The sequence below is a fragment of the Acanthochromis polyacanthus genome, chromosome 15, assembly GCF_021347895.1.
Source record: "Acanthochromis polyacanthus isolate Apoly-LR-REF ecotype Palm Island chromosome 15, KAUST_Apoly_ChrSc, whole genome shotgun sequence".
In the NCBI taxonomy this organism is placed as follows: domain Eukaryota; kingdom Metazoa; phylum Chordata; class Actinopteri; family Pomacentridae; genus Acanthochromis; species Acanthochromis polyacanthus.
The window spans coordinates 20279357-20300819 of NC_067127.1; the positions used below are offsets into that span (position 1 = coordinate 20279357).

The 21463-nt window shown below is 39.3% G+C and overlaps 1 protein-coding gene across 2 annotated transcripts; it reads left to right on the forward strand.

Moving 5' to 3' along the window:
- Positions 1-28: 28 nt before the first annotated feature.
- nvl (nuclear VCP like) lies at positions 29-19510 on the forward strand. Of its 2 annotated transcripts, none has more exons than XM_022200343.2 (24): positions 29-84; positions 2370-2443; positions 2748-2818; positions 3191-3243; positions 3495-3585; positions 3733-3796; positions 5277-5480; positions 5838-5940; positions 6153-6229; positions 7217-7351; positions 7719-7820; positions 8105-8222; positions 9817-9961; positions 10106-10412; positions 11061-11282; positions 11574-11678; positions 13112-13174; positions 13515-13634; positions 14641-14740; positions 14942-15048; positions 16440-16516; positions 16631-16722; positions 17475-17572; positions 19319-19510. In XM_022200343.2, the coding sequence occupies exons 2-24, from the start codon at positions 2387-2389 to the stop codon at positions 19361-19363; spliced, it is 2556 nt and encodes an 851-aa protein (XP_022056035.1). In that variant the 5' UTR covers positions 29-84; positions 2370-2386; the 3' UTR covers positions 19364-19510. The 2 variants fall into 2 exon arrangements, with proteins under 2 accessions (XP_022056035.1, XP_022056036.1); XM_022200344.2 differs by having other exon boundaries at positions 11064-11282.
- Positions 19511-21463: the final 1953 nt, after the last annotated feature.

Below are 21463 nucleotides of genomic sequence, written 5' to 3' on the forward strand. Positions count from 1 at the left end.
GGATGTGTATTGTTTTTCACTTCCGGTATAACCCTGTCGCGTGCTCCTGTCGGTTCAAAATCAGAGGCAGTCCGGTCTGTGGAGGTAAGAGGACGCATTGCTAATGCTGTCATGTCACTTTAGAACACTTAGGCTTCGTTTTATAAACTGTTCTGAGGTTGTGTGTTTACTCCGAGCCCTTGCTTTCCTTAATACGGCAGCTCGTAGATGTTTTGAAGACATTTTGTAACTAATGCTGAATGTTTAGCATCTCAAGCTAACTTAAGTCACTCTAGTTTGTGTGGTCAGTGCACTGGACTGTTTACATCTGCTGGGAGCTCACCGCAAGCTGTATCGTTCACAGCTACCTTCTCACATTCAACAGGCGAATATTACAGTACTAAACATTTTACACTGGCTAAAAACTCAGTTCTGAACTACTACTAACACTCAAACAGAACATTTTCTATGGTTGAAAAAGAAAACGTATAGATCCACAAAACACTTGCTTATATAGTAAATGATGAAATGAAAGATATGCTAAACAAGCCCAAGTATGTTTTCAATGTTGGATTCCTCAGTGTAGCCACTGTTCATAACAGCTTTGCACACTCTTGACATTATTTTTGCCAGCTTAAATCTCAGAATAGTTTCTACAGCTCATCCCAAACCATATCGTTTGGGTTTGGACTGGGGGATTAGAGAAATATAATTCAGTCATTCAGACACAGGTCAGTTTGCCGTTATTGTTCCTCACGCCTTCAGTGTGATAGAGAGCGACCTGTGATATATGTAATTCATGCAAGATCGTGCAATGCATCAGGTGATATACAACAAAATAATAGTACAATAACACATAAAATCTAAACTTCAAGGACCTCATCAAATTGTCCAAGCAACCAATAGCCTAGTTTATTTTTAAAAAATTGAAAATATAGGCCATGTGTGAAGTTAATCTAAATACAACTTTGCCAGCAGTAGAATAAAAATATCCTCAAAGCTGTGACGGGGCTCAGGACTCCACTGGAGGTTATCCACTATTCAACAGATGATTTAACTGCAGCTTTTAACTTGTTAGATATTGACCGATCTACTTCAGGTGTTGGGAGTAATATATTAGTGCCAATGAATGAAGTTACTCCTGCTGTTCCGTGCGTAAATGTACACATCTTTCATTTTGAAGATGTCTGTATGGATACCGATGCAGCAGAAATTTTATAAAGTTAGCTGGAAGCAACAAACAAGGCTGAGATTGTGTGTGTGACAGCTCACGTCTGATGTGAAGAAAGGTAGACAGTGTGATTTGTTACCTGATCCTGAGGCAAAGCTTCTCCTAAATTGCTTTACACAATGCAAAGTACCTTTTGTGGGCTTATCCGTTCACTTTGACAGTAAAGTGAAGCATTTGAAAGAAACTAGCATCTGTGGATTACCTTGAATTTGGAAAATTTTCATCACTGACTGTGAGTTTGTCAAGGCAATAGACCCTTTTCCTTTCACTGATTAGTGTTTTGTCATGCATTTTATTGATCGAAGACTACAATATTGCTAAATGTGATGACGTGACACATATTCATACTATGTAGAATTACTAATAATCTAATAAGAGCAAAGATATTTTTTTTGTCTCAGCATAAAACTGTTGTACAGCTGAATTTAGTTACATAGAATGAAACTGATTTAGTTATCACAGATCACATATTTCTCTACTAATATGTGCTATAACTGCACCCAGTACTTTGGAGAAGCAATATGTTGGTGTAGATTCTCGGTCATTCAGGTCATGATAGTCCTAGGAGCTTCAGTGGAAATCACCTGGAACTCTCTTGTAGGTTCTTGAAGATGTTTACTTCTCATCCAAGAGCCTTCTTCTAACTGATTGTTACTTTCAGATGTTTACAGTCACTGCAGTCTACATGGCTAGTGGCCCATTAACGACTGAGGACTCATGATGTGCCTCAAGGTGTGAACAGCAATCACAACAGAGAATATGAATCTGTCATGTCAAGAGTGACTCCAGATGTTAATGATGGTGAAGCTTTCTTGGAAGAGATCTTGTCACTGCGTTATGGGTTCTCGATAATTGGTATCATGGACCCCTTCCTCTGTTTAGAGATAGCTGTTCCAGTTTGACATAGATGGTTTCCTTCTGCTCCTCTATCATGTGTACGTTGCTGTACTCAAAGGATTCCTTCACATTCAGGTGGAATGCTGAGTCTTGTCCAGAGCAGCCTGCTCTTCTGTGTTGTGCCGTGCTGTGAGAGGCAGTGATTTCACTGCTTGTGCTTATTAGCATTTACATAATTATTGTTTAAATGCAAGTGCAGAGTTCATACTGTGATTACCCTTTTTTAATTTCTCATTTTAGTCTTGTTCTATCTGTTCTGCAGGTCAGAGAAGCACAGACATGAAGAACAGAAGTAGTGGCTGTGTGGACAATCGGCTCAAACAAAGAGTGGAGCAGGTAGAAATCAGTCCTTAATATTCTCATGACATATGTCAGTAATATTTATTCAGCAAGGAAGGCAACTAAAAACAGCCAGGAGGCATTATGATAATTGTGTGGCCATCAGAGACAGTCATGAAAAAGATATTAATTGTGATGTCACATAAATATTACACTTAAGTCTGCCCTTCTTCTTGGATGCATTACACAATCTTGTCATGTGATTTTTCTTGTGGAGCTGATGGGCTCAGGGATTGGATCTCAAATTCTGATGTCAATTTTATTCCTTTGGATCATGTAACATTGTAAGTTCTGTTTTCAGTATCTGGCGTCAAGTAACAGTGAATATGTGGACCTTTCAGCCATGGCGCAGGACTTTCAAAGACTGTACAGGCAAGTCATGTGTATCTAGCTCGAGCCAAACCAATGACTGCTTAACTTTGCTATAATTTGCTCAACACTAATTGTTGTCGTCAGGCTAAACCACTAAATTTACACTAGCACTTCTGCTAAATGTATTAAAAGTATTATTTTTCTTTTAAATTGTCAGTTACGCTACTGTCATTGATATGCACAAGGTAAAGCTCCTCTAAGATTAGAATTAAACAGTTGTACAATATGCAGCCTATAAAAGTTAACACAAAGTTTTAAATATCTTTACCATGAATCCCAAGCTTCCATAGGAATGATTACCAAATGTTTGGCACATTCTGGTGTGTAACTCAATGTAAAGTGTATATTGATGAGGATGTCTTGTGTCTTTAGAATGGAGTATGGCAGAAGAAACAAAACAGCTTTTAGGATTCAAGTAGAGAAAGGTAAGAGAAGCAGAAATGCTTTGATTCCTTTGTACAGTGTAGTAGTAGTTTGAATTAAATGTCTTTTCAAGTTTGTTATCTGAATCTGTAAAATACAAAATATTTCCGTCTAATGGAAAGCAGATACGATGGTTTCATGAAGATGAATGAAATATTTTGGAATCATAAGAAAACAAAAGTAATTATGCTCATGACCTCTGCATCTTCATCAAGATTTCTGATTTGTCTTGTCCAAATGTCGGCTCTCCTAGTGTATGAAGCAGTCATGAAGGAGTCTGGCTTGAATGACCTGGAGGCCAAACATTTAGCTAAGAGAGCCAAACACAGCCACAATGACACTGGGTAAGGACATTTTATGCTTACTGACACACCTCAAAGCTCTGACCAGCCAGTCTATATTCTCTCTACTATACAAATATCCTCTTTTTTTGTTAATTTTGTTTTTGTTTCTTTTTAACAATTGATTCATACAAGCCTATGTGTTCACAGTGATGGGAGCAGCAGCTCAGAGGCGTCCTCTGACAGTGATGATGACCACCCTCTGGACAACGTTGTAAGAAATGATGAAAATTACATCTAAGCGCAAAATGCAGAACTACAGTAAAGTGTATCACTCATTATGAGGCTATATTTGTGATTTAACAGTCACAGCACTTAGTTCCACCAAGGCTGCACAGTCTTTTAAAATTAGGGACTTATATAATTGACAGTGTTGTAAAATGTTCAGTCTGCATCTGGTCTTAGATCTGTGTTAAAATATAGTGGTTGATAGAATAAAGATTAAATATATAATGCAGTTCAGAGAAGCTTTTATATTTGAGGGTTTTTGATGGCAGCTGCTCTGCCACTGAAGGTGTGCCTGAGACTGCTGATGATGAAGAATTAATTTTGTGCCATTCATCAGCCAGATAATTTAAAAACAGAACCAGATGTTACCTAGACTGTTGGCACAACAGAAATACATGCAGTTAGTGTCTCAACAGAAGTTTGAATTGATGATGACTTCATAGCTACCTCAGAGCCTTTGATCCTGCTCCTATAAAAGCATAAATAGTTTTCCCGGCCACATTTCCACGTTGGAAAGTCAGAAGACTTCACAAAAACAAACTTTCCTATAAAATGCTGGCCTTCAGCTGCTGTGGCTGGAGTAAAGAAAAGAGGTGTCACAACTTCAGAAATAGCATTTAGTGATTATTGTGCTGACTAATTTGGGTTTGATAGTTGAAGGATTTTCAGTAAAACTTAGGTTGGTGATTTAATTCACACATCCACATATTACAGATTCATCTCAAATCATTACAGTATCACAATACTTTTTTTAAAAGTAATTTCATTCAAAAAGGTAAACTTTGATAGGTTGCATATCCATTACATGTATAGTGAAAATATATAGCCTTTGTTTTTTGGGGAGGATGAATATGGCCTATGGTTCATGAAAATCAGAAATCCAATATCTAAATTTCTTAGAATATTTCATTCTGAATCTCAGTACCATATTTTTCTTGGCCAAGTTCAGTGCACACAACCACAATCATAGAGAAGACTGCTGTCTTGAAAATTGTCCAGAAGAAGATCATTAACGTCCTCCATAAGTAGGGCAGAAAGAAGGTCATTGCTGAAAAAGTTGGGCATTTCTGTAAATTCTAAATTGTGTCTTTGACTGATCTTGGGAAATAATCCAATAATTTGATATACTGGATTTCAGATTTTTATTTTAGCTATGTGCCATAATAATCAAAATGAAAACAAAAAAAGGCTAAAAAATATTTCATTTTACATGTAATGAATATAGAAAATATAAAAGTTTACCATAAATTATTATAAAAACTGACTTTCCTGTAATATTGTAATTGTTTTAGATCCACCTCTATTCCTAAAGTTTAAATTTGCTCTTTCATCCTAGACTTACAGTTCCCCTTGCTTTCTGGTTGTTGCACTAAGGTAGACTAAACACATCAGGAACTGGCTCCTGTGTGCACCCTGCTGCAGCTCATTTAGACATGAAATGTATTCCTGCTTTGTGCCATCCACAGCCCACCAACCACATGAACAGCTCTCTTACATCTCTGTACCGGAAGGGAAACCCTGCTCCTAGCAGTCCTGGCAACACAAGCAACCCACTTCCCAGTGCAGAAACCCGGGTTTCCACAGGAGGCTGGTTCATTGATAAATGCCCCGAGAAGAAAAACATCCTCATCGACCTGTGTGACGAGGAACCAGCTAATGCAGCAACAAGTGTAAGTAACCGTAAAGGGCGTGTCTGTTTATTTCAGCATGTCTTGGCTGTAACTGAGTAGGCGTTCATTGTACTGGTGGTTTTGCTATTATGTTGCCATTGATTTTGGTCACAAATGTGCACGCTATTGTTACAATAGTAACCACATCCTCGAAGAACTCATATTCCATATCCTTTACACGTTTTTGTTGATTATAAAAATCGAAATATGTTATTTGATGTTTTAATGGTGCTGTGGAAATAGTAGAAAATACTGTAAAGTCCTTGACTAAGGTGTGTAGTTTTGATTACTATTCTATGTTAAACTGGCACAGCTCAACTCATGCACTAACTGCTAACATATTTTTGTGATCAACAGACAGATTTGTCGATGCTAGAGCCTGAGAAGTCGCACAAAAAGTCAAAGAAAAGGAGTAAGAACCTAACTGAAACTACAGAGTCTCGCATCCCCAACAAGAAAGGTACCACCTTATGGAGTCTGACTATAAAAGAGTTTCTTACCATAATATTGAACACCTCGCAACAGTTTTTGCAGAGCTTGTGGGCAGTAACCATTAATCATTTTTTGTTTATTGTATCACATTCAATAGTTGTCTATTAATTGTCAAATGTAATGATATATCTGCAACAAGTCACCACTGTGATGTCCTTTATTATGTCACTTATTTCTTAGCAAAATCCAAGTCACCAGAGCTGCTGTATCCTACTCTGACGTTTGAAGATGTAGGAGGTAATGAAGACACATTAACGGTCAGTACCCTCCTTTAACTTGCTACTTTGTAACTGCACCAGCTTTTTTCCAGTGATGAAACGGACACAGCTGAAGTGTAGTGCTGTGTGTTCTAGGAGTCGCCAAAGGAAGATGTTTTTAAATCCTGTTGTGATTCTTAGCTGATACCACTTCTGGGCATGGATATATTGGCGAGAGATCACCAATTGATGCCTTGTGACCTATTTATCAGATAAGTTTGAGTTTAATCCCAACACTGTGAGAGGACAAGCAAAATAAATGCCCCACAACTCTTTACATGCTATTTTGGAAGCCCTGATTTGTCTTACTATATCTAAGAATGACGAGTGATTATTTTGGCAGGTTATCATCCAATCATCTAAGCCCATAAAATGTGGATCATTAGAGCTTCTACGTCTCTTTGTTTTCTAGACAGACAGTTCAGTTAATGTTTCAGTGAGACTAGGCCTGGGCAATAAAATAACAGTGATGGACGCTTCATCAATTGAAATAAGAAAATTGTTCAAGAGAATGTTTGATAGTTTCATTATTACATACAAAACCCCATAAAAGCGCGTACCAAAAACACAAAGCTCCACTGCATCAACAAACCCCTCCCTGGCTCATTAACAGTCTGCCGTATCCCTTAGTAATGGAGTCCCTTTGCCCTTCTTCACCTGCCCTGTGGCTTCCGTGTGGGACTCCTGAGGTGCGCTAGTCTCTCATCATCTCCATTCATGACCGCTGGCCTTCATCTAGTACAGGCTGCAGTCAGTGGGGACTTTTGGTTGCACTTGCTACAGGGAATTCAGTGTCAAAAAATGTCAGCAGCTTTGGCCCTTTTTGTGTATCTATGTCTCCAGGGAGTGAGCTTTGGCCATAGTTCATGCAGCTGGATGTCTTAACACTACGCAACAAGGCTCTACTTTAGCCTGTGTTGAGGTTATGCTATATCATCTATTTGCATTCTGGTTTATTACTATTACTATGATTTAACATTGTTGCAGGAGGTCTGTAAGCTGCTGATCCACATGCGTCACCCAGAGGTGTACCAGCAGCTGGGAATGGTTCCTCCTCGAGGCTTTCTTCTCCATGGACCGCCTGGCTGTGGAAAGACCCTGCTGGCTCAGGCCGTGGCTGGAGTGAGTATCCTGGAAGTCATTATTTAGCACCACTATGGGTGGACATGAACATGTAGAATCAGATGTGTTCTGTTACTTAGATCTGACTGGTCATTGTTTCTGTTATGACATGTTTGTGTTGTGGTATATTTGTATTATGAAGAGCATACAGTAGTAACTACACAGGGCTGGTCTTTTCAAATAAATTTGCTAACCTGATGATCCTCAGGACAAGTTAGAAAATGTGCTGCACCTTAACAAGGTATTAATCCTTTTCAGATTTTGCAAGCACACGCCTATAAAGCTATGTTTCCGACAAGGTCTGAGTAAGTGGGACGTCAATAACGGTTGTTTGTGTTAAATATCAGGGCATGGTTGTGTGTTTCAGGAGCTACAGTTACCCATGTTGAAGGTGTCTGCTCCAGAGCTGGTGTCTGGAGTTTCCGGGGAGTCTGAACAGAAGCTCAGGGAACTGTTTGACCTGGCTGTGGTCAGTACTGCTTTACTTCTTTTATATTGCTCTGAATGTGCGTGGAATGATAAAAGGCTGTAGACTAGAGTAAGTACAGCAAACAGAGTAGAGTGGTTGTTGCTATGATAATATTAAAGATAGTTATAAGTATAAAAGTGTTATGGTAGCAGGGTAACAAGGCCTTAGGGAAACCACATATTCAGCTGAAGTTTCTGTGGTGCTCTTGATACAGTACAACTGTTAATACTGACATATGATGAATAATTGACTTCTCTGGCTGTTCCGCTTCTTTTCCTCTCTAGAGCTCTACCCCATGTATCCTGTTCATCGATGAGATAGACGCTATCACCCCTAAAAGAGAAGTGGCCTCTAAAGACATGGAAAGGAGGATTGTAGCCCAGCTGCTGACCTGCATGGATGGTATGATACGCTGCATCCACAGTAACGTGTAATTCCCTTGAGGAAATCGTTGGATATTTAAAATGGTGTCTGTGAAATTGTAGATTGATGTGTCAAATACTTTCCAAGATAATATTTAACAATAGTGCTGATTACCAATTTTTTTAATGTTTCTGTAAATCATCAGTAGGTGCAAGCTCTTAAATCCAAATGATATCTGTAATTATTATTGTTGTTATCCATGAATTTCAAATTTACAGTTTTACAAAAAGCATCAAAAAGTAGTAGTATATTTTTAATTTTTGATTGAGATGCCAAATTACACTTATTCTTGATTAATTTGTGACTTGTCAGAGATTCTAATGAGCTAGCTCAAATATGTGTTTAAAAAATTAAATTCAGTTTAAAATCCTCATTCCTGTTCAAAACGGTGAAGCGTAATGAGCTCACTGAGAAAGACAGAGTCAGAATTAAAGCTCTTCATGATGCTGGATGGTCTTTGAGACAAACAGGGAAAGACATAAAATGTTCTCACAGTGTGGTCAAGGATGCCTTGGACTCCATTGCAAAGACTGGTACTTACGAAATGCGGCAAGGAAACCGAAAGCTAGATGTCAGGCACCTCAGGATTTGAAGTGCTAGAGACAGAAGAAAGACCACTACTGATCTTCAGACAGAGATTAATGCTTCTACATCAGAACCTGAAAAAGTCTCCAGAATGACCACAGCCATAAGCTTTTAAAATACATTTATTAGAGTTCAGTATATATCAAGGTACAAAAATATCCCACTATAAAAATCATACTATCCCTACAAACTGTGTATTTAGTCGTGGTTTTATTATAATGATGTTATCCTCATGACCTAACGCAGTGACAATTCCCAAAAAGATTACACAAAGCTGCAGGACAAGTTTCATCCAAACCAAGATATGTGTCTACAAAGTGGGGTCAGATATTTGAAAATATAGATTTTCGTAGTTATATTTGAAGAGCCACTTTGAAACTTGTCATTGCTGCTCAGTTATTAAAGTTCAATGAAAATATTTTTTTATTCATTTTTGTAACCAAGTATTTTATGTTAAAAATGTTTGACATGTTTGGTTTTGTATTATTGTGACATGCAACGACACGTGGTTTAGAGAATTTAGTTTGCTGACTTATGCATCATCATTTTTTTGTTAATAAGTGCTCAAATATGGGACTTTTCATGACAGCTCTATTTATTTTTTCATATTTCAAGTCATCTATAATGAATTTTGGTCTGCGTTTGTTGTTTTTTTTTTGGTTTTTTAATGTTGTCTTGGAAAGTATTTGATACGTTAGGCTACAATTTCACAAACATCTTTAGGAACCATAGCATACAAGAAAAAAATTCAGGAAAATCAAAGATAGTCAAGCATCAATTGTTTTAAAAACATTGATGATTTGAGATTAAATGACCTCGCATTCAGTTAGCATCTGACATTCAATGACACTCAACTTAAATCTCATACTAATGAATAAGACTAGTAGGTAACTGTGTTAAATAATCAAGCAGCAGCAGAAACATGTCTAATTTTGCATCCACGGGTGAAACATGTTAATAGTTTTTTCTGTTGCTTCCATCCTTACAGACCTGAACAGTCTGACAGTGACGGCTCAGGTCCTGGTCATCGGTGCCACCAACAGGCCAGACTCACTGGACCCTGCCCTCCGCAGAGCTGGACGCTTTGACAGAGAGATCTGCCTGGGTATCCCAGATGAAGGAGCTCGTCAGAGGTTAGCTATACACGATTATAGAGATCAATGATCAAAGGCTAATTATGTTCCTGGTGATACTTCTGTTCTGCATGGACATCGTCTCTCACTCTGTTTATAATAACACAGTTCGAAAACATAAACCGAATTCTTGTGCTTTGTCAGGATCTTGAAGACGTTGTGTCGAAAGCTAAATCTTCCGGAGGACTTCGACTACCAGAAGCTGGCCCGCCTCACCCCAGGCTACGTAGGTGCAGACCTCATGGCTCTGTGTCGCGAAGCTGCAATGAGTGCTGTAAACAGGATTCTACTGGAATCAAGGGGACTTCCACAGAGCCAAAACCAGAGCTCTGCTAAAGATTCTTTACCAAGCAGCGTTCAGACTGAGGCTGCTTTGACAGACGGAGAGGTCGGAGAACAATCAGACATCAACCCGGTTCCTCAGGAAGAGTCAGGACAGAATCACCTGCAGGTATGAGGAGCTACAGCAAGATATTTACACACATCATTCAGTATGGTATGGTAGACTGGCACTCAGTTACACTGTGTACATTCAGGTTATCTGTTAGGAATCACATCTATTAAAATTCCTTCACAAAAAACAGGAGTAAAAGTCCTGGTTTGACTTTGAAACAGTGTCTATCTGTTCACATAAAGCTCTTCTGTCAGTGTTTGTACAATACATCAGTAAGGTAACGCCTCAGGAAAGCATAGATGGACTTTAATAGTGATAATAGTGGTATATCTCTTGTGATATGCATCAGGAAGCTTGAGACATTTTCCAAGGCTGACAGCAGTGTTTGGCTGTAATAAATGTGTTTGTTGTTTCACATTTTAAGCCACAATGAATTCAACCTGCATCAATTCAAAACCAAAAAATAATGAGCCTTGCTTTTTGCTGTTGAAAATATTGTTAATTACAACTTTTATTTTGTTCTAGAGCTATTATCCTGCTATACGTCCAAACATTACTGAACTTTTATCATGTCAGAAAATGTTAATAATGTAGTGCTGCTGCCTGTCATTAGTTTGTGAGTGAAAGCAGTTTAGAGTTCTGTGTATTTCTGACTTGTATTTCTGTCTTTTTGTGTTGTTCTGTTCAATCATACGCTGGTTTCAGCAGGGGGAGCTGTGGCACCTTTTGCATCTGCTGAAGAACACAATGACACTGTCAGAGGAAGAGCTGGCTGGCCTGTCCATCCTCATGTCAGATTTCCAGAGCTCTCTGACCAGCGTCCAGCCCTCAGCTAAGAGGGAGGGATTTGCTACTGTGCCAGATGTCACCTGGGAGGATGTGGGAGCGCTGCAGGACATCAGAGAGGAGCTCACCATGGCCATACTGGTAAACACCAGACTTAGAGTTTTCATTTAAAGATAAGCACCCTGTGATGAGCCTTTTAGTTTTTTGGCTTTTGTCACACATTTACTTTACTACAGTCATAAGGTTGACAGAATCTTCATTTGTTCCTGACCTATCACTATTCTCCACAGCTGCATGACAAACACATTGAGTCCATTAGGGTGCAGTGATGGACTGATATGAGCTGACTCATGTTTGACCTGGTTCATTGTCACTGTGCTCAGTCTGTGGAGTGTTAGTACAGAATAACATGGTTGTGTGTGTCCCATACAGGCTCCAGTGCGTTGTCCAGAGCAGTTCAGAGCTCTGGGGCTTAGCGCTCCATCTGGAGTGCTGCTGGCTGGACCTCCAGGATGTGGAAAAACACTGCTGGCCAAGGTGCCCACCACACCAACACAATCATCCATGATAGTTGACTGTCTTTAGATAGATTCTAAGAATGGCTCTAAAATTTTGACTGGGACTAAAAAAAGTCTTGTAAGAGTTGTGAGTAAGATAGTCGTTTTCATTTAACTTCCTGTAGCTGCAAGTTCTTTATAGTGTGAATGACAACGGATAACATCACTCTCTGTGGAAGGCATCAAAAAAACACTGCTTGCCCTTTGACACAAAATAGCAAGATTAACTGATAAAGAACATGAAAACATGTGTGATAAATATTGGGAGCAGGTTTTTTAGTCACATGAGACCAAGATAAAAAATTTCTGCTCAAATGAAATCTAGCACGTTTCTGGAAAATAAAAAAGGCAAACTTGAATCGAATAAAACACCTTTTCAAGAAGAGAAGGGCAGAGAAACAAAAATCGTCCAGCAAAGAGCTCCTGAAAAAATACGTATGACATTGCATAAAAAGGAGATTTGGCCTTCAGTAATGACTTTACTGGGGTCGATATATAAAATGTAACAAATCTAAATGGTTATCAAATGAGTGAATAGCTCCAGCAGAGGATGATTTTTTAATTATAGGCTTTTGTAAAGTAAAAAAAAAAATCATTTAAGGGAAGTATTGGGACTGTGACTGAAAAAAGTACATCTATATAGATGTATCCATATTTCCCGATAAATTCCAGCCTTTGGTCGATATTTCACCAACTTTTGAGACCTGTAACATAATATATTTTTGCTATTTTGACATGCCAAAATGGTGATGTGAACTCGATTTTGTTAAACCACCCAGCTCATTTTGTGTATAAAACTACGAGTTGTTCCCATGTAATCTTCATGTGGAAATTTAACAAGACATGAAGCTTATTTTGCCTGATCAAATGTCCTATTTTTACTTGAATTTAATGCTGAACAGAGGAACTAATGATCGCTCAACTCAATATACATCACAATAAATGTCATTTGATTGAAAAATACCATGACAACTGTTGGCACTCACCAGATATTAACATCAGATAGAACCAACTTAAAGGATGTAGCTGATCAACACGGCTGTATAAACTTAACCATCGCATCCTTTTCCCCTTTATTTTGACCAGTGGTGATTCCAAGCAGCACTTCCTGTGATACCCATGGGCTGTGTGGTTCAGATAGCCTCAATCTGTTATCTGCTTCGTGCCAGTAGTACATGTTCTATGAGGAGTTGTGTGTCTTGTCACGATGGGTTTCAGTAACAATGGGAATGGGTCACTTCTTCAATGTCTGTTTAATTTTGTACTTTTTCCATTATCAAGGTGGGAAAAAAATGGAGCTGATGTCTAAATGAGTTTAGCTTAGCAGACGGCTAGCTAGGCTCTGTCATGAGGAGGAGACTGCTCGTTATGTCGCTTTGTTTCACCTCGTGTTCCTGTGCTCTCTCCTGACAGGCAGTGGCCAATGAGTCAGGCCTGAACTTCATCTCTGTCAAGGGTCCAGAGCTGCTCAACATGGTTAGTCACTGAGCGGGAGGAACGTGCTGATGTAGTGGAGGCAGACTGTGTATTGTTTTGTTGTTATGGAGAACAGCCAACACTAAAACACATCTCTGAGAGGCTCGTTTAGCCTCGCAGTCAGTGCGCTTCAAAGATGGTGTTCCTCTGTATGTAGTCGACTGGGCTTCCTTTAAGCCTGTGTTCATAGTCCCTGCAGTGTTTTTGTTGTCTTCATGCTCTTACACTAAATACAGTAGAAACTCTAGGAGCAAGAGCTAATCCACATTCCCCTCATTCCATGCACCATAAGTCAATCAGCTGCTTGTACTCACTGATGAATTTGTGTTTGTCTGTGCAGTATGTGGGGGAGAGCGAGCGAGCTGTCAGACAGGTCTTCCAGAGAGGAGGCAACTCAGCTCCTTGTGTTATCTTCTTTGATGAGATTGATGCTCTGTGTCCACGCCGCTCAGGCCATGAGGTGAGGCTTCATTGGTTAGATAGGACTTTATGTTGACATATCAGAATCTAGAGTGCTAAACACATGATTGGTGGTCTTGTGATGACAAAAAGGATGTTAACCTTGAGAAATAGATGGATTGACATCACTGGTGTAGAGAAATAAAAACAATCCATTGGCTGTTTCTGTTTGGGGCACGTTGTCAGTGTGTTGCACACCCCAGTCAAACACAATAAACAATCATAGGCTCTGGAAAAGAAATGTTTTCTATTAACAGCCACCAATGTCAATAACTTTTTTTTTTTACTGAAGATTTTTCTTTTGTTTAATAACCAAAGTGAAGAGTCCTAAATGCATTCTCTATTGACTGTGTATTTAATGTTTTTTTTTTTGTTTTTTTTTAGCTAAACTTGACTGGATTATTTAAGTTGTCAATCCCATTGTTTTTCCTGTTAATTTTTTATTTGCTTTCTTTTTTTTAGCAGATTTTCAAAATGTGTAAAAATGTTACATCCACATTAAATATACCCTCTTAAGACCCGAGCTTTGGTTGGGCTTGCTTTTCAGATTTCTTCTAGTTATTTGAGATAAGGAGTAACCAATAAATAGAATAATCGGATAATATCTAATATCTGATTGTTAGATTTTATTAGATTAATATTGTTGTTGTTATTGTTGTTACATTATTATTATTATTACGAAAAAAAATGTCCTCATATGTGGACACCAGGTCCTAGGAGGATACTCATTAAATCAATTGTATCAACACAAAACCAATCTTGTAATCCTACAATGTAAACAGCAAAATGTCCAGCATGCTAAAATATTACTCCAAAAATGAAGTAATATTTTCACTGTTCACCACACATTTCCTATAGATTTCAGAACAGCCCATTTAAGGAATTCTACGTGTGCTCTACTATAGAATACACACGTCATTGTGTGTGTTATATTCTGCTGTTCATATAGCTTGTTTTGTATTGACGTGGTGACATGCAGTGAAGGTGTGAACAATGTTTGTGTTCAGTCAGGAGCCACTGTGAGGGTAGTCAATCAGCTGCTCACGGAGATGGACGGCTTAGAGACTAGACGGCAGGTCTTCATTATGGCTGCGACCAACAGACCAGGTACAGATCTAGAATCAGTCTGACAAAACATTCTATAAGTATGCTTTTTGATGTATTGTATTGGTACCTTGTACTTTATCCACTACATTTCAGAGGGGAACACTGTACTCTTTACTCAACCACTAACAAGAATTTCTTTTACCAAATGCATCGCTTCTTGTTTTTCTAAGCACTTAATAACTGCTACCGTCTTGTCTGCAGATATCATCGACCCCGCCCTACTGAGGCCAGGTCGTTTAGATAAAACCTTGTATGTCGGTTTGCCACCTCCAGCAGACCGCCATGCCATCCTTCTCACCATTACTAAGGTATGTCATAACCAGACACCAGAGAGGACCCAAAGTAGATGGATTTATCCTTTTTTATTTGGAAATGCACAACAGGAATGCATAAACTATAGTATACCAGACCTTTCTCATCACGTTCCAATTTTAATCACAGAGGAAGCAGGAAAAAATACATGTGTATACACTCCCCTCCAAAATTATTAGAAGAGTGAGGCCAATTCCTTTATTCTTGCTGTTGACTGAAAACATTTAGGTTTGACATCAATGAATATGAGACCTGAGATCAACATTTCTGCTTTTGTTTCCAGCTAATTACATGTGGATCTGATACACAACCAAGAAGATAGCATTATTTTTCTGAACCCACTCGTTTTTCATGTGAGAAAAAGTATTGGAACATGTGACTGACAAGTGACTGTGTTTTGTCACCCTGGTGTGTCCCATCGCATTGATTATTCAAACAATAAGTAGCACTCAGTGTGTCCGTTCAGTTTCACATTTGGGTTTTGCCTGTGCAGACTGCATCTATAGGCAGAAGTGTAACCAACATGACAACCAGAGAGCTGTCTATAGGTGAAAAATAAGCATTTTGAAGCTGAGAGAAGACGGAAAATCAATCAGAGCCATTGCTCAAACATTGGCCATAGTCAGTACCACCATTTGGAATGTCATGAAGAAGAAAGAAACCACTGGTGTACTAAGTAACAGTTTATGTTCATGATTCTCACAGCTTCATTCATACACAAGACAGTGACAGAGAGGACCATGGTAATATGTTTTTTTTTTTTCCAAAAAGGCTTGAGTTTCCAGTGACTTCTACAGCTCTTAATGTTCTATGATGAAATGATTGAAGTGTGTCTTTGTCACAAAAAACAATCCGACATTTTTGTGCTTTCTTTTTACATAAACGTAACTTGAATTATCAGTTTCAGTGATGTAGAAAGTTGTTAATTGAATTGTCTTAGTGGCATGACCTCTTCCCTTCTAGTGAGTGATTAAGATTGGCTACAGCTGCTGACTTCTAAGAGCCAGTTTAAATAGAGCCCATTTGATACTCTTATTAGAATTAGCCACAAACACTGCAATGGAAAAGTCTAAATAGCTGAGTACAGATCTGAAGAAGCGGATTACTGACTTGAACAAGTCAGGAAAGTCACTTGGAGCCTTTTCATTGCAGCTACAGATCCTAAAAGCATCTGAGCAAGCAACTGTAAGTACAAAGTGCATGGTGCAGTCGTGTCACTGCCACAGTAAGGAAGAAAATGCAAACTGTCACCTGCTGCTGAGAGACAGTTGTTCAGGGTGGTAAAAAATCAACCAAGAATCACCACTGCATCTCAGACCGTCTCTGAATGTGCAGAAATGAAATAAATGTTGATGTTCGTAGCTGACTTAAGATTCATTTATCATAGGGGGGGACCAAACCGCGGCTTGAGGAGGATGTCAGTCTTGAAGAGATCGCCTTTGATGAGCGCTGCAATAACTTCACGTAAGTCCAAGCTTGTCTTCAGACACCTAGTCCTGTTTTTAATCTTTTGAAGAAACAGGTTGTTAACAATGAATGAATTCAATCTGAATGTGTTTTTGTTTATGTTTGATGCAGTGGAGCTGACCTGACTGCATTAGTGAGGGAAGCGTCTGTTAATGCTCTCAGGGCGTTCCTGAAGTCCCAGCATTCCTCGGCGGCTTCTTGTGGTAACTTAACTCACATCTCATACCTCTTAGCTTTTCAGTATTTAGCTTTTTAAGACAGAACTGTAATACTGTATGGAGATGAAGTAGTCATTGGAAAGATTCCCATGGTCTCAGTTCACTCTTCAACTCTGGTTATGTTTAGACATAAACAACTAAAAGTGTGAGCATATGTAGCCAAACAGGTTTGGAATGTGGCCCAAGGACCTAACAGGGTTACTTCCTGGAATTAATTCTTATAAGATCCACATAGTTTTTACAGTCATATTCGTGCTAGTGATCAATTTATTATCTGCCATTAAAGCTGATGGCACAATCCCAATCATCCCCATGATGATCATGGTAACAAAATTGTGGTCATTGCTGTATTCATTAGCCAATCAACAGTCTTTTTAAGGTTCAACAAAACAACAGTTATTGAATTCATCAAGTTGTTGTCTTACATTTGTTCACCGTGAGCTTTGATATAACCTTAAATTAGATTTAGAGTAAGTTATGGTGCTGTTCTACTGTTTTCTCCATGTAAACCAACCTTAGTGGCAAAGCCTCCTCATATCTTAAACTCATCCAGTATTCTGCAGTCAGCCCCTCAACCCAAACTGAACAGATCACAGCCAGTGTGTTTCCTCCCTTAGAAGTTGAACAAAGTGTTGAATGAACTATTGTGCAGTATAAAGAATGGAAACATGACATGGATGCAGCTTAAACAGGACTGTGTTGTGATCATTGGCCTAAAAGTGTGTTCATTGTTCCAGGTCACACTTACCAATCTGACTCTGTGGCTGATATCAGAGTGAGCAAACACAACTTTGAGGAGGCCTTCGGGAAAGTACGTCCATCTGTGTCCCAGAAGGTAAGGAAGTGAAAAACAGTACGGTGATTGTTGTGACCTGGGTAATGTGAATGTGGGCTTCCCAACTGCTGAGTGATCAGAGGCCATAGCACGTCATCAACACCCTGAGCACTCTCTGTTCTGTATCCAGGTGGATCAGACTATTTGTTACTGTCCTTTTCTCCCATCTCTCTCTGGCTCCCTGTCAAAAGGCCCAAAATAAATTATACAAAAAAGCTGAATGGATCGTCTGCTACGTAAAACAACAAGCTATCCTGTATTAAGTCAGTAGAATTGTGTTTTTGTTTAGGTTTTCATTTGCAAGTATTTTGATCGAACAAGTGAGCTAGACACGTTTATCAGCTTTTGGTAAAAATGCCCCGGTGCTGAACAAAGCACTGAAACATTTTGGTCCTTCTCCCCTGAATATGATAATGAAGCCAAAACACAATGTGTTTACATGACACTTCACACTCAGTTGTTGTTTTGTTTGCTTATCGTTAACATTCAATTCAGTTCAGTTTTGTTCATATAGCACCAATTGCAGGTGAAATTTTCTCAAGACGCTTTACAGAATCCATATGCCCCCAGAGCAAGCTGTAAGGCAACAGTGGCAAGAAAAAGACCCTTTTAACAGGGAAGAAACTTTGAGCAGAACCCGGCTCTTTATGTGGGCGGACCCATCTGTCTGCTGGCCGACGGGTTGAGAGGGGCAGTAGAGATAGAGGGTTATGTTTACATCAGTAAAAGTGTAGATACACTACTGAGCAAAAGTTTGGGGTCACCCAGACATGAAAACTCACACTTTTATCCATGTGCTAACATAATATCACAAGGATTTTCTAATCATCAATGAGCCTTTCAACACCATTAGCTAACACAATGTAGCATTAGAACACAGGAGTGATGGTTGCTGGAAATGTTCCTCTGTACCCCTATGGAGATATTCCATTAAAAATCAGCTGTTTCAGCTGGAAGAGTCATTTACCGCATTAACAATGTCTAGACTGTATCTCTGATTAATTTAATGTTATCTTCATTGATTAAAAACTGCTTTTCTTTCAAAAATAAGGACATTTCTAAGTGACCCCAAACCTCTGAATGGTGGTGTATTTATATTGATCCTAAGAGTGGCATCTGGGGGCCCAAACCAGACAATGGCCATCCGTGTGTTCTTGTTTTGACGCTGTAGCCAGAAGTCATACAAGATGCTGAAGAAACATGGAGTACCAAAAATTACTACAAGGAAAACAGTTCTTTGAAAAAGCTGAACATGTTGGTACTTGACAGGTTTCGACTGTTGGGGATTAGTACCTAGTGTTTGTGCTGCTCAGTTCTTGTGTTAGACCTCAGAAATGAGTTGTGTATTGAACAGTTGGATGGTTATTGTATTGTACGGGTCGTCATGGTCGTGCATTGGTTCAATATGCGTCCATTACTTTGGCAGAATCCCAAATGCTACATTACAGACATGCTGTCAAAGCAGACATCAGTCACATAACCGTCTTGCTATCAACTAGATAGCAGAACCAGTAGAACTAGTCTGAAACTAAACACCGCAAAATACTGCTTTTAGTAGAAATTTTAATTTCTACGTACATCCTCCATATACCTTCAACACCTAGGTGTGGAGTCTTGATAATTAGACTCATTTTCTGTACTTCCTCTACCAATGCGCTGTTGTGAAAAGTGACAGACAGGGCTGGGATCCTCCTCCAGATGTTTTTGAAGCTACTCACTGACCGTGTTGGTGTTTTCCATGTGCAGGACCAGAAGATGTATGAGCAGCTCAGAGACTCCCTCAGCAGATGACCGCCAGACCAGAACCACAGACGTCACCAGCAGCAGTTCAGCTTTTACACTGAGACTGGACAATGATTGTCATATATGTGCACACATTTTATTACACTTAAATTGCAATACTGATTTTATAATAAAAGTGAAACAAACTTGCATGCATCCTTGTGTATATAAGTATTGTATAAGCACCCGCCATGAGAAGTTATTGCATAATTTTAAGCCCTTGAGCTATCTTAGGGATTATGAGTAAGATCAAATAAGTGAAGATGAACTTAATGAACCCTCACCAGTAAAATTTACAAGTTTCAACAGAACACGGTGTAAGCACTGCTATGTCAGTGATTCTACTTGTTCACTTAATTTATGGCCTAATGCAGCCTTTATTTGCCTCATCTTTGCATAACCTACTGGGGTACGTAGTAAAACTAAGACTGATGCTCCTTTTCTTCATAGCTTCTGACATTTTTTAGAGAGGTTGCTGCTGTTTTACACAAAACTGTGTTTGTTAGTAACAAAACCATTAGTTACAATTGTACATTTTAAAGGAAACTATGCCTTACTTACTGGATACAGCATTTGGAAAATGATGAAATAATACTTACCAGGTTCCCTATTACATATTATTTGGCACACTGTATGAAAAAAAAGAACTAATTACAGGGCTGCCAACTTGTGACCAGACCTTAGAGAGGGATTTGGTTTGTGTGGGATGCTGACAAGGTGTCTGGGGGCCCTCCCCCAGAAAATTCTGAAAATTATTGATCCCGTTTCTTGCATTCTGGTCTATTTTAAGAGCATTTTGACAGTTAAAATCTTATGACAGAGAAAACATTAAGGGATAATAAAAAAAACATTGAGCTTAAAAAAAGAAATAAAACAGAGCAAGGGCAGGCAGTTTTGAAAATGGTTCTTCATGTAAAATATGGATGAAAGTTCTGTGGCTGGATGTGCAAAACACATTTCAGTATTTTCCATAAATATACAGTGGGTACGGAAAGTATTCAGACCCCTTGAAATTTTTCACTCTCTGTGTCATTGCAGCCATTTGCCAAAATCAAAAAAGTTCATTTTATTTCTCATTAATGTACACTCAGCACTCCATCTTGACAGAAAAAAACAGAAATGTAGAAATTTTTGCAAATGTATTAAAAAAGAAAAACTGAAATATCACATAAGTATTCAGACCCTTTGCAGTGACATTCATATTTAACTCACATGCTGTCCATTTCTTCTGATCCTCCTCGAGATGGTTCTGCTTCTTTATTGGAGTCCAGCTGTGTTTAATTAAACTGATTGGACTTGATTAGGAAAGGCACACGCCTGTCTATATTAAGACCTTACAGCTCACAGTGCATGTCAGAGCAAATGAGAATCATGAGGTCGAAGGAACTGCCCAAGGAGCTCAGAGACAGAATCGTGGCTAGGCACAGATCTGGCCAAGGTTACAAAAGAATTTCTGCAGCACTCAAGGTTCCTCAGAGCACAGTGGCCTCCATAATCCTCAAATGGAAGAAGTTTGGGATGACCACAACTCTTCCTAGACCTGGCCGTCCAGCCAAACTGAGCAATGGTGGGAGAAGAGCCTTGGTGAGAGAGGTAAAGAAGAACCCAAAGATCACTGTGGCTGAGCTCCAGAGATGCAGTCCGGAGATACGAGAAAGTTCCACAAAGTCAACTATCACTGCAGCCCTCCACCAGTCGGGGCTTTATGGCAGAATGGCCCGATGGAAGCCTCTCCTCAGTGCAAGACACATGAAAGCCCGCATAGAGTTTGCCAAAAAACACATGAAGGACTCCCAGACTGAGAAATAAGATTCTCTGGTCTGATGAGACCAAGATTGAATTTTTTGGTGTTAATTCTAAGCGGTATGTGTGGAGAAAAGCAGGCACTGCTCATCACCTGCCCAATACAATCCCTACAGTGAAACATGGTGGTGGGAGCATCATGGGGGTGTTTTTCAGCTGCAGGGACAGGACGACTGGTTGCAATTCAAGGAAGGATGAATGCGGCCAGGTACAGAGATATCCTGGAGGAAAACCTCTTCCGGAGTGCTCAGGACCTCAGACTGGGCCGAAGGTTCACATTTCAACAGGACAATGACCCTAAGCACA